Raw genomic sequence first — 11,608 nt, 5'->3', positions numbered from 1 at the left:
GGGAAAAAACCAAGACAGATACCCGAGCCTGGCCGAGTAGCAAAGCGACTGCTCTGTATCCCTACAACATCCACGCATTTTCTCCAAGGCAGGATTTATTGTCAACAAATCTCCTTCCAAAGAACGTGGATATGCCTGTGTTTCTCGCACACAACACAAAAAAGTGTGGATAGTTTGTGGACAGTGGACACTGATTGTACTCTCTGTGAGTGAGTAGCCATTTGTTTATTTCATAGTTTTTACATCATTTCGTTTTGGACATTAATAACATGTTAATAGTTTTGCACATTTATTTGAAAAGTACTTGTGGATTTGGGGATTTTATTTATTTATTTTTCTATTTGTTCTGAGTGAGACTTCCTTGTTGTTGTGCACTTTATTTCATTTCAGTATATTGCTAAATAACAAACTTTTATGGTTCCATTTTATTATTGTGCACATTTACTTCTATTCATTGGATTTGGGCAGTTTTTTTTTTTTGCCTAATGCGCAACTGCGCCGTGGCCACTGTTTGTAGGCTATTGTTTTGAGCCTATGCTTTATTTTTCAGTAATGCACAGCTTTATTTCGTTTGCACTTGTCTTGACCTGGGATGTTTAATAAAGATAATTTTCCCTGAATTGCCCTTTGTGTGTAATTGCCTTCTTGTGCTGATATCAGTATATTTTCAGTAATCGTGGGCTATTTTAGATGCATGTGATGCAAAAAACGCTGAAAAGTTATGGTTTGTGATTTTAAATGATTTAGTGCCATGTTCTAGTGGTGGTTCATCTTATAGCCTGAGCAGTGGTGCAGCTAACAGCAAACAGGAGGAACTGGGGAAAAGGGTAGAGACGAGAAAGAGCTCCACTACTGCCAGATAGTCCAGATGGGAAACAAGGCAATTAGCAGCAGAGAGAAGGCCAGGCACGAGGTCCCAGTTTAAACAGAAGCTCTTTCTTTTGTGTGTGTGTGTGTGTGTGTGTGTGTGTGTGTGTGTGTGTGTGTGTGTGTGTGTGTGTGTGTGTGTGTGTGTGTGTGTGTGTGTGTGTGTGTGTGTGTGTGTGTGTGTGGCACTTCCACCCTGCCCAGGAGTTATAAAGCACAGCAGCGGATGGGATCCAACTGAGAACAAGGGAAAGTCACACACATCAAACAAAGTGTCAAGCTTTAGACAAGAGCATTTCACCATGCAATTAATTAGGACGGGAGGGAAATAGCCTGTTGTCAAGGCATCCATTTAGACCCATCAGGTCCTATTGTTTTAAGCTTGCCAGTCACTTAATTTCTGCTCATATGAAATGTGCTCTCGTGTATCTCTGCACTTAAAGGTCCAGTGTGTAAAATTGGGGGTAAACCGTGATATCCAGTGTTCAGATTCTAGTTTACAGCGCTCACTCACTCGCTCGCACCCCCTCGTCAGCAAAGTGACGGTGGCCTCTGACGACATAAAAACATGTTTACCACAACTGTGACAACTGGGAGTATTTCAGGAGCATGGAGCCATGAGGTGAAGATCTAAACCATTTTACCATATGTCTGCTGTTTCCTCCTCCTCCTTCTTCTTTGTTGGTTTATGTACAGATGTTACTGGTTCAAATTTGCGGGGTTTTTCCTGCACTGCAGGATCGCGTGATCGCGTGACTTTTCACCACAACTGTTTTCCTCTAGGTGGCAGCACCGTACTAAATACTGCTCAGACGTTTTGGGGACAATGCTGACAGCCTGATAGCCGCGATTAGGAGTGGCGCTGTTCATGATACAGAATACAAGAGGATGAAAGGAGAACTAGCTGCAGACAGTAAATAATATAGTAGCCTAGTTTTTCAATGACAAAATGTAACGACGGCAGCTACAGTAGACTATAGCCCACGTCTCACTCTCTTTTTTCGGTCATCTGTCTCGTCATCTCCAAAATGTGTTTTTAAAATGAGCCAACTACAGTACTGTGCAGTAGTGCCGCAGATTTCTCACTCCGCACCTTGTTTGAGAGTGCAGCTGGATGATTTCTTGTGAATGAACGGGTCTGTGTCACTTTGGGGCTGGGCGATAAAACATAGGATAAATAACTTTCCCTCGATAGAAGACGCGGCCGATACAAAGTGACACCGTCAGCCATGCATAATTAATTGATCTGTTGTTTGGCCACTGTTTGAAAATAACCCGAATTATGAGCAAATAATCTGATCCAGAGCAGCAGTCATAATCAGACTTCTTCTAAATAAACCTTAACATTCAATAACTGGGTCAGGTCGGACCATGGGGTTATTTTTTCTCTTCTTCTTCACAGGAGAAAATGAGGTGCCGCTCACGGACGCGTTGATGTTTTGTGATTTATCTGCTGCCTTGACTCTGCCCTTTATAGCCTACATGTGCGTTCAGATTAACAATAAGACAAGCCATGGTTGAGTTTATTGAGTTTTAGCTGCTCAATCTCATTGTTTCAAAGAAAAGGGATTGATTTTTATAACGAAATGAAACAAAAACAATATTATATTGATACATTGTTGTAAAAAAAATCCAAAAGAAACGAAAATGAACTAAAGAAAATAACTTTCACACACACACATTAAAACAGTGCGATTGGTTGAAAGCTGATAATTAGCCATGTGCTTATAAGCTGATTGGCCGAAACCAAGAACAAAGCCGCGTGAATGGCCAATCGCCATGTGTTAACGGCCGACATGTAAATCAGCTGTTTCGATGGGCGTTATATGAATAGAGATGTTAATGTGGTACTTTGCACATAGGCTGTATACTTTCTGTAACTGGAAGAAAAACAGCCAGCTGGAAGAATGTGTTGCCTAAATCTTTTACTGTGTGGGAGATCTCCACCAACGTACTGTAGCCGGGGAGAAAGCAACCGTTCTGCTGCGGGGGGAGGGAGGGGGGCTGTCGGGGTGGAGGTGCTGAAATGGAGAGCTGTCCCCCACAAGGTGCTAAAGTGAGGGAGAGGAGTGGAGACGCCGGTTGATTTGAGCGATTTAAGCAAAGCAAAGCCTGGGCTTTTATTTGGTTTTATTATATGCTTGTGGTTTTTCTCTATTTTTGCCTGTTTTCACTCTGCACCTGCCCTAATGTGTGTCTCCCTTGTCTCTAGTAAATGAATATTTCCCACAATAAAATGAGTCTTTAGAACAAAGAACTGATTTTTTTCTCTAGCTTTATAGAGCTTTATAGGCTATAATAACCTTGCTTACTGCTTTTTGAATCACTTGACAAAATAAGATGCCTCGAGCAAACTTGGATATGAAAACATTTTATTGAAGAAAAAACACACACACATTGTAGCATCAAGTTTCATTTCAAGTCCTTTCTGTCCATGCCTGGAAACTCCGTTCTCAGTGACTGCACTCTAGCTTTATTTAAAATATACAGCAGCTTTATATTAGGCTACAGTCACCAGCAGGCACACAAACAGCATCCCCAGGACAGGATATCGATTACGGTCACATGCCAGTCGCTCCTCCCTTCAGTTCTATAACTTTCTCAATGACACTGTCCAGATGATCGATGTACTTATTACAGACGCTGATGGTCAGCTTCTCCATCCAAAATGTCTGGATCGCTGCTTCCAACTCCTCCCTGTTAGTTGGTTTCGCCTCAGAGCGGATGTAGTGCTTCATCGAAGCCCAGACCAGCTCTATCGGGTTTAGATCTGGTGACCTAAACAGAAGAATATGATAGATTAGCACTTATTTCCTGCTATTAATTTATCCCAATTATAAATGCATCATTATTAATGCAGGTAATCACGCCAAATTTATGACTAACTTACTCTGCTGGTGTTGGCACCCAGTTGATTCCCTCTGTCTTCATACAGGCTCTGACACTGATTGCAGTGTGTTTGGGATCATTGTCTGGTGGAGGGAAAATAAAGAAAACATTAGATTTCACCAACTAAATCATCATTACATTGCCTTTATTGTAGCCTAAGAATGTTAAGGATGGTTTTAAAAAAGTGTTAAGATGATACCTTGGAAGAATCGATGTGTGCGCATCGGATACTGCTCTCTGAGGTATGGACCAGCAACTTTTCGGATGATTTCCTCTTGGTAAAAGTGTCGGTCCATAATGCCTGTGGGTGACATAACGGGCTTAATTTCAACATTTTTTATTCTTCATTTTTTTATTTTTTTTATTTTAACTCTGTTTCAGACTAAATTGTTAGGTAGGTCTATATATATTCAAACTACGTTTTTTCCCCACTCACCGTCGAAAATGAGAAGCGGGCAAGGGCCACAGCGTGAAATTCCACCCCAGACATGAAGCTTGAGGGGGTGTTTAGCTTTAGGCTTTGGCGTCCCTGCAAAGTTGCTCCTCCTCCAGCACTTCAAGGCAAAACGCTCAAGGGCCACAGTCGACTCGTCGGTGAAGAGGACATCGTCGAATTTCTCCCCAGCAGCTTTCCATTTCTCAGCCTGGAGTAGACGTGCTTCTTTGTTTTTGTCCCTCGTCATAGGAACAAATCTGCAGAATATGTAGAAATTAGGCTTAAGCGAGCAGTTCATTACTAATAAATGTAACATAATTTCAAATTTCAATGCAAGATGCAAAAGAGCCTAATGTTTTACCTTGACTTCCCATAGTTCCAGCCAAGCTGATGCAACGCCTTCCGCACCGACCATAAACTGATGTTTATGTTGTGGTCACGCAAAAGAATCTCTTTCAATTTTCTTGCAGGTAACTCGTCGTTTGCTTTCAGGATGGCATCTAGTCTTTCCACCACCTGACTGATAGAGAGACATTGTTAGGGTAATAACAACAATAATAATAATAATAATAATAATAATAATAATAATAATAATAATAATAATAATAATAATAATAATAATAATAATGAAAATATATATATATTGGCAATACCTTGTCAGTTTACGTGGTTTACAGACTCTTTTCTCCACAGTTGCATGCAGGAAATGATGCTGAATTGTGCGCAGGGAGGCTGAGACTCCGGCCGACTTGAGATGTGCAGCGATGGCTCGTGCAGTCCAGCCTTTCCTCCGCAGAGTCTTGATGAGTTCACTCGTTTTCGCGTCGATCATAGCCATCTCTGAGTAAATCGAAGTCCAACTCAATGAAGACTAACCAAATGTAGTCCATGTACAGTAGGCTACAACAATTTATTCTTGCTGAGTGGGCGTTGATTAGGATGCCTCTCCCAAGGGGCGTGTCTGGTCTAAAATGATTTTTTTTCTTTTACTGTGGGTCTCACATTCGCCTAATGGGCGTGGCTACCCTACTGTAACTCTGCTGCCTTGTTCAATCACGTCCTCAGTTCTGTACCATATGGGCTATATGGCCCCCTGCTGATTACTCGACTCGACCTACTGATTACTTTAGCTGACCGAATTCAACTGCTTCAAGATGAAGAGCGCACGTTTCTACGGAGCATCCAAGGTCAGCAAGGCTCTCTTTCCCCGAGATGAGAACTCACCACCTGCTGCACGGGGGCGCAAAAAGGTATTTTTTCCCATTACATTTACAAGCGAGAATCAAACATTTGTCAACCTAATGGAAGAGATCAACGTTTTTAATTTTCAGTCTCTAATTTCTTTGCTATTTTTCCTTGTTACAGGTTGCAGCAAAAACCGCACAATCGTCTGCCCCGCCAGCAAAGCGTCTCATCCAAAAAAAAGCGGTAAGTGTCATAGGCCTAGACTACACTTTATACCGTGTACTGTATACTACTCTATCTCCCTTGTTTATTATACCGTAAACCATGACTCATTACTTGTTTGTTTTTCAAACCACAGGCAGAGGTTTCTCGTTTGGTGGCTCCTCGTGTTCCTGGTGATGTTGCTCTGAATATGCTCCTGGACCACAGAACGCAGCAGCTGCAGCGCGAGAAAGAGGAAAAAGGCAAGCTTCTGGCAGAAAAAGAGACCCTGCTCGCAAAAATTACCCGGATGGAGGATGAACTGGCAACCCTGAGGCAGGAAAATCAAAACCTCAGAGAGAGCGGGAACTCCGAAGGAAGAGGGCAGGCTTTCATGGAGGAGATCCGAGCTGGGATCGGAGAACTGCGAGATGCTTTCCGCGAGCAGCGAACTCGCATCCCGGTTACGCCCCTTACCCCCGTCAGGCCGATCCCACGACACACATCGACTCCTGATCTTTCCTCGTCGCAAGCCTCGATGTCTCCGCTGGTTCTATCTTCAACCTCGGACAGCATTAACATCTCTCACCAACACCCCGATGTAAGCTTGAGGCATGTCGGACCTGAAGACCATGCTCAAGTCCGTCACCAGAGCCACGGCCAGGTGGGACGTTTTGGGTGCCTACTGTTCCGGAGAGTCATTTCAGAGGACAATTACCGAGCCTGGGCCAAAACGACAAACTGGGACGGATCCCGGGGGAAACATGAACTGCCACAAAATGTGAAGAACTTTGTAGTGCAGTCACTGAGAACGGAGTTTCCAGGCATGGACAGAAAGGACTTGAAATACTGCATAGATAAGATCAACGAGTTCTTGCGAACTCCGAGAAGATCATCTGAGGGTCCTATCCTCACCCTACTGTAGCCTACAGTAGCCTACAGTACTTGATGCTACAATGTGTGTGTGTTTTTTCTTCTTCAATAAAATGTTTTCATATCCAAGTTTGCTCGAGGCATCTTATTTTGTCAAGTGATTCAAAAAGCAGTAAGCAAGGTTATTATAGCCTATAAAGCTCTATAAAGCTAGAGAAAAAAATCAGTTCTTTGTTCTAAAGACTCATTTTATTGTGGGAAATATTCATTTACTAGAGACAAGGGAGACACACATTAGGGCAGGTGCAGAGTGAAAACAGGCAAAAATAGAGAAAAACCACAAGCATATAATAAAACCAAATAAAAGCCCAGGCTTTGCTTTGCTTAAATCGCTCAAATCAACCGGCGTCTCCACTCCTCTCCCTCACTTTAGCACCTTGTGGGGGACAGCTCTCCATTTCAGCACCTCCACCCCGACAGCCCCCCTCCCTCCCCCCGCAGCAGAACGGTTGCTTTCTCCCCGGCTACAGTACGTTGGTGGAGATCTCCCACACAGTAAAAGATTTAGGCAACACATTCTTCCAGCTGGCTGTTTTTCTTCCAGTTACAGAAAGTATACAGCCTATGTGCAAAGTACCACATTAACATCTCTATTCATATAACGCCCATCGAAACAGCTGATTTACATGTCGGCCGTTAACACATGGCGATTGGCCATTCACGCGGCTTTGTTCTTGGTTTCGGCCAATCAGCTTATAAGCACATGGCTAATTATCAGCTTTCAACCAATCGCACTGTTTTAATGTGTGTGTGTGAAAGTTATTTTCTTTAGTTCATTTTCGTTTCTTTTGGATTTTTTTTACAACAATGTATCAATATAATATTGTTTTCGTTTCATTTCGTTATAAAAATCAATCCCTTTTCTTTGAAACAATGAGATTGAGCAGCTAAAACTCAATAAACTCAACCATGGCTTGTCTTATTGTTAATCTGAACGCACATGTATAAAGGGCAGAGTCAAGGCAGCAGATAAATCACAAAACATCAACGCGTCCGTGAGCGGCACCTCATTTTCTCCTGTGAAGAAGAAGAGAAAAAATAACCCCATGGTCCGACCTGACCCAGTTATTGAATGTTAAGGTTTATTTAGAAGAAGTCTGATTATGACTGCTGCTCTGGATCAGATTATTTGCTCATAATTCGGGTTATTTTCAAACAGTGGCCAAACAACAGATCAATTAATTATTATAGACTATATTTTCCATTTTTGCTAAGCGGTTTGTTCTGAATTAAATAAAAGCCTGTCCCATACAGCCGCGTGTGTTACGCCGTGTTTTGTTGATGCTATCATCTTTGCCTTGCGCAGATGATCCTTCATAATTTGTGATACATAATCATCAAGTCATAAAGCAAGACAGGCTTTATCATATTACAATATTTTCTGTGATTTAGGCAGGGTATACAGTAGTTAGTTCTAGTTTAATAGCCTAGAGTTTAAGCTGTGGATTACTGCACAGATCACTGAGTCATCCGCCTGTCGTCCTCCGTTCTCACAGATGCCACCTGGCGGTTGTTTTGGCACATTGAGGCTTTTCATTAAAACCTCTTGTCTCGCCAAAGAAAAAAAATGCATGAGTCTTGTGGCGTCTCGCGTGAACCACGCGTGAAGTCCGCAAATTTGAACCAGTAACATCTGTATGAACATGAAACTCTTGAAACATGCTCTCTGGCTGGCTGGATTTTCCGTTCAGGCTGCCGTACAAACATGGCGGTGCAAGATGGCAACACTCTCTAAAACAAGACCCATGCTATGTAGATATAAAAGAAGAATTATGAGGCTACGAAAACCAAACAGATTTTATTTTATAGTGATTATACACTTACACTAAGGGGGTGCATCTCTAATACCAGACGATTCGATACATATCTCGATACATGGGGTATGATGCGATTCAACGATACATTTTAAAATGGAAAGACTCGATTCGGTTCGATACGGTAGGATTTCAATACAATTTCGATGATGATGATGATTGATTCAATTCAATATGACACAGTTCAATTCAAGGGTTTATGATGCAATGATAGTTCTTTGTTGAAAGTAGACAATCATCTTACAATATGAATTAACATGTCAATACTGTAAATGTGGCATTTCCTTCAAAAAGATTTATCAAAGACTAAAGAAGTGTATTTGTAACTTTTGTCATGTTTATTAGTGTAACACATAACAACATGTAAGAGCTCTCCAAAGCAAAATATTCATGTTTTGTTGGCACAAATTAAAGTCAAAGAAACAACAAAGAGCAAACAAACAGCTGCTCCATTGCTGCACTTTTTTTTTGCCGTTATAAATACACACACACACACACACACACACTGCTGACGCTGCGCAGCATTGGCAGCTAGATCTTCCAGGGTTGAACTGTTTTTCTATAGAGTGCAGTCAAACACCAGGCTGAAGAGAGAGGAGCAGCAGAGTTCCTCTGACAGGAGCTCCTCTGTGGAGCTGCAGGAGAAGCGGCTGCAGCAGCGACATCCTTTGGTTTATATAGCAGCTCCGTTGTTACAGGCGATACACGTCGAGTCCGCGACTCTGTGTACGTTTGTCTTCTGATCTTCATTCACAGGGAATGTGCTGCGTCACTGGCACATACTGTCATTCCTGTGTAACTTTTTGCTGCAAAATATTACTGATGGCGCAAGTGGAAGTCTGCACGTGTGTTGAATTAAAAAAAAAAAAAAAAGGTAGAGCGAGCAAGCGCTGCAAAAGAAAGAGGGAGTCGGTCACAGAGGGAGATGCAGCTTCAGGAAGCTGCAACATTAAACCGATTTATAACTTTGTAATTGAGCCATCGGCCGGTTCAAGCTACTTTGAGACCGATTCATTCGTCCGTCTACCGATGCACTCGCATCGTTTAAATCAAAATCGATTTTCCGATTCAAATCGGTTTTGGTTACACCCCTAACTTATACTAATACATTCATGGGTAGTATATTCAGATTTTGCCAATAAACCTTGTTAATTATTACACACTGGACCTTTAAATGTTGTGGGATGGTAGGGCTGGGACGATATGCTTTTCTCCCGATTCGATTGTTCTATGATTTTTTGGATGGCGATTCGATTTAAATTGCGATTCTACAATATTGCCGATTCTCTCGATTTTTAGATAGTTTAGGCATTTTTAACATTTATTTGCACACAAATACTATAGGAGCCTATAAATTAACATACTCCATTATAAAGTGAACTTAAACCCTTTTCAAAACCTGTACTCTCTGTATGTAAAAAAGGCTAACAAATGCACATTGCACAATATTTAAAAAAAATTCAAAAACAAAAAATCGATTTTTGAAAAAAGAAAATCGATTCTTGAAAAGAAAAATCGATTTAAAAATCGCCAGAAAAGATATTGCGATATTTATGTGAATCGATTTTTTCTCCCACCCCTATTAGTGGGGCGGATTAGCTCAATATTTTACATCAATCGTTCACTTTGTGATAAAAGCATGAAATTTGGTGGATGTGTTGGTGAATATGTTTCAAACAAATCTGGATATTGGGCCACCTCAAAAGCGCCCCCCTAGTGGCCGTGGCAGCCATTTGTCATGCAAATAAATGAATGATTAATATACTGTAAACTGCCTTTTAATATAATAATAATATTATATTGGTATAATAATACCAACTGGTGATGTATTGTATATTATACAACAGTTAGTTCCGACCGGTCCCAACCGAGCAATTTGATTGGACAAGAGACGTTCCATAGTGCTGATATACAGTATAACAGCACTGCGACTTTTTACAGACAGTATCACTCCGCTGTTTAGCTGGACAGGAGCTAAGTCAGAGCCACGCTCCCCATACAGGAGCTGCCCCATCTCTCTGCTGCTGCTGCTGCTGCTACAGTTATAAACGGACCTGAACATTAAAACCTGGACCTGACCTGGTCCGTCTAATTGGCTATACATCTCTACTAAACATGGTTGGAAAAAAATCGCTGCGGGGGCAACTACGTTTTGACGGCGATGTGTTTTGATATTAGCGTTAGCTGTTGTTAGCCACGTAGCTCAGCTACTAGCTTCAACTGTGTTTATATTGATTACATAGCAGATAAACAAATGTAATACGGTATCGATAACGTCTCTGTATGTCTTCATGCTGGTCCTGTTGCTCCAGTGTAGGGCTGGGCAATATGAGAAAAAATCCTATCACGATAATTTATTTCATATCAGTCGATATCGATATATATCACGATAGGACTCAAGTCACTGTTTTTGTCAAGCCTAAATGTTCCATCATACTCACAAGTGAGATTTGAAGATATCAGAAGGTTATTTCTGATTTAAATATTTATTTTCCGTCAAAAATTTAACATTTCAGAAGTAATGATTAACATATAAAGCAATGAGTAGCCTAATAACAGTTTCAGATAAATAAAACTGGTATTAGGCTATACAGTTAGTTTCAACCAAATAATTTGATTGGACAAGAGACATACATGAGTGCTGATACAGTACAACAGCACTGGGTCTTTTTACAGACATTATCACTCCGGTGTTCAGGCGTTCTTTAACATTACATCAGACAGGAGTTAAATCAGAGCCACACTCTCCATACATAGGGCTGGGCGATATGAGAAAAAATCCTATCACGATAATTTATTTCATATCAGTCGATATCGATATATATCACGATAGGACTCAAGTCACTGTTTTTGTCAAGCCTAAATGTTCCATCATACTCACAAGTGAGATTTGAAGATATCAGAAGGTTATTTCTGATTTAAATATTTATTTTCCGTCAAAAATTTAACATTTCAGAAGTAATGATTAACATATAAAGCAATGAGTAGCCTAATAACAGTTTCAGATAAATAAAACTGGTATTAGGCTATACAGTTAGTTTCAACCAAATAATTTGATTGGACAAGAGACATAGATGAGTGCTGATACAGTACAACAGCACTGGGTCTTTTTACAGACATTATCACTCCGGTGTTCAGGCGTTCTTTAACATTACATCAGACAGGAGTTAAATCAGAGCCACACTCTCCATACAGGAGTTGCCCCATCTCTCTGCTGCTACTACAGTTATAAACGGACGTGAAAATTAAAACCCGGACCTGACGTGGCCCGTCTAATTAGCGA

General features: G+C 41.1%; 1 protein-coding gene across 1 annotated transcript; it reads left to right on the top strand.

Annotated features, from left to right (window-relative positions):
• The first annotated feature begins 4,803 nt into the window (after positions 1–4,803).
• On the top strand, positions 4,804–8,137 carry LOC310991775 (uncharacterized protein). Its single transcript, XM_083979693.1, has 3 exons — positions 4,804–5,442; positions 5,558–5,620; positions 5,736–8,137. Exons 1-3 carry the CDS (start codon positions 5,347–5,349, stop codon positions 6,501–6,503), a joined length of 927 nt encoding a protein of 308 aa, XP_083835819.1. The 5' UTR covers positions 4,804–5,346; the 3' UTR covers positions 6,504–8,137.
• Positions 8,138–11,608: the final 3,471 nt, after the last annotated feature.

Source organism: Trachurus trachurus (assembly GCF_905171665.1).
Source record: "Trachurus trachurus genome assembly, chromosome: 9".
NCBI lineage: Eukaryota > Metazoa > Chordata > Actinopteri > Carangiformes > Carangidae > Trachurus > Trachurus trachurus.
Note: the sequence above shows the minus strand (reverse complement) of the source record. Positions and strands in the feature narration are given on the sequence as shown.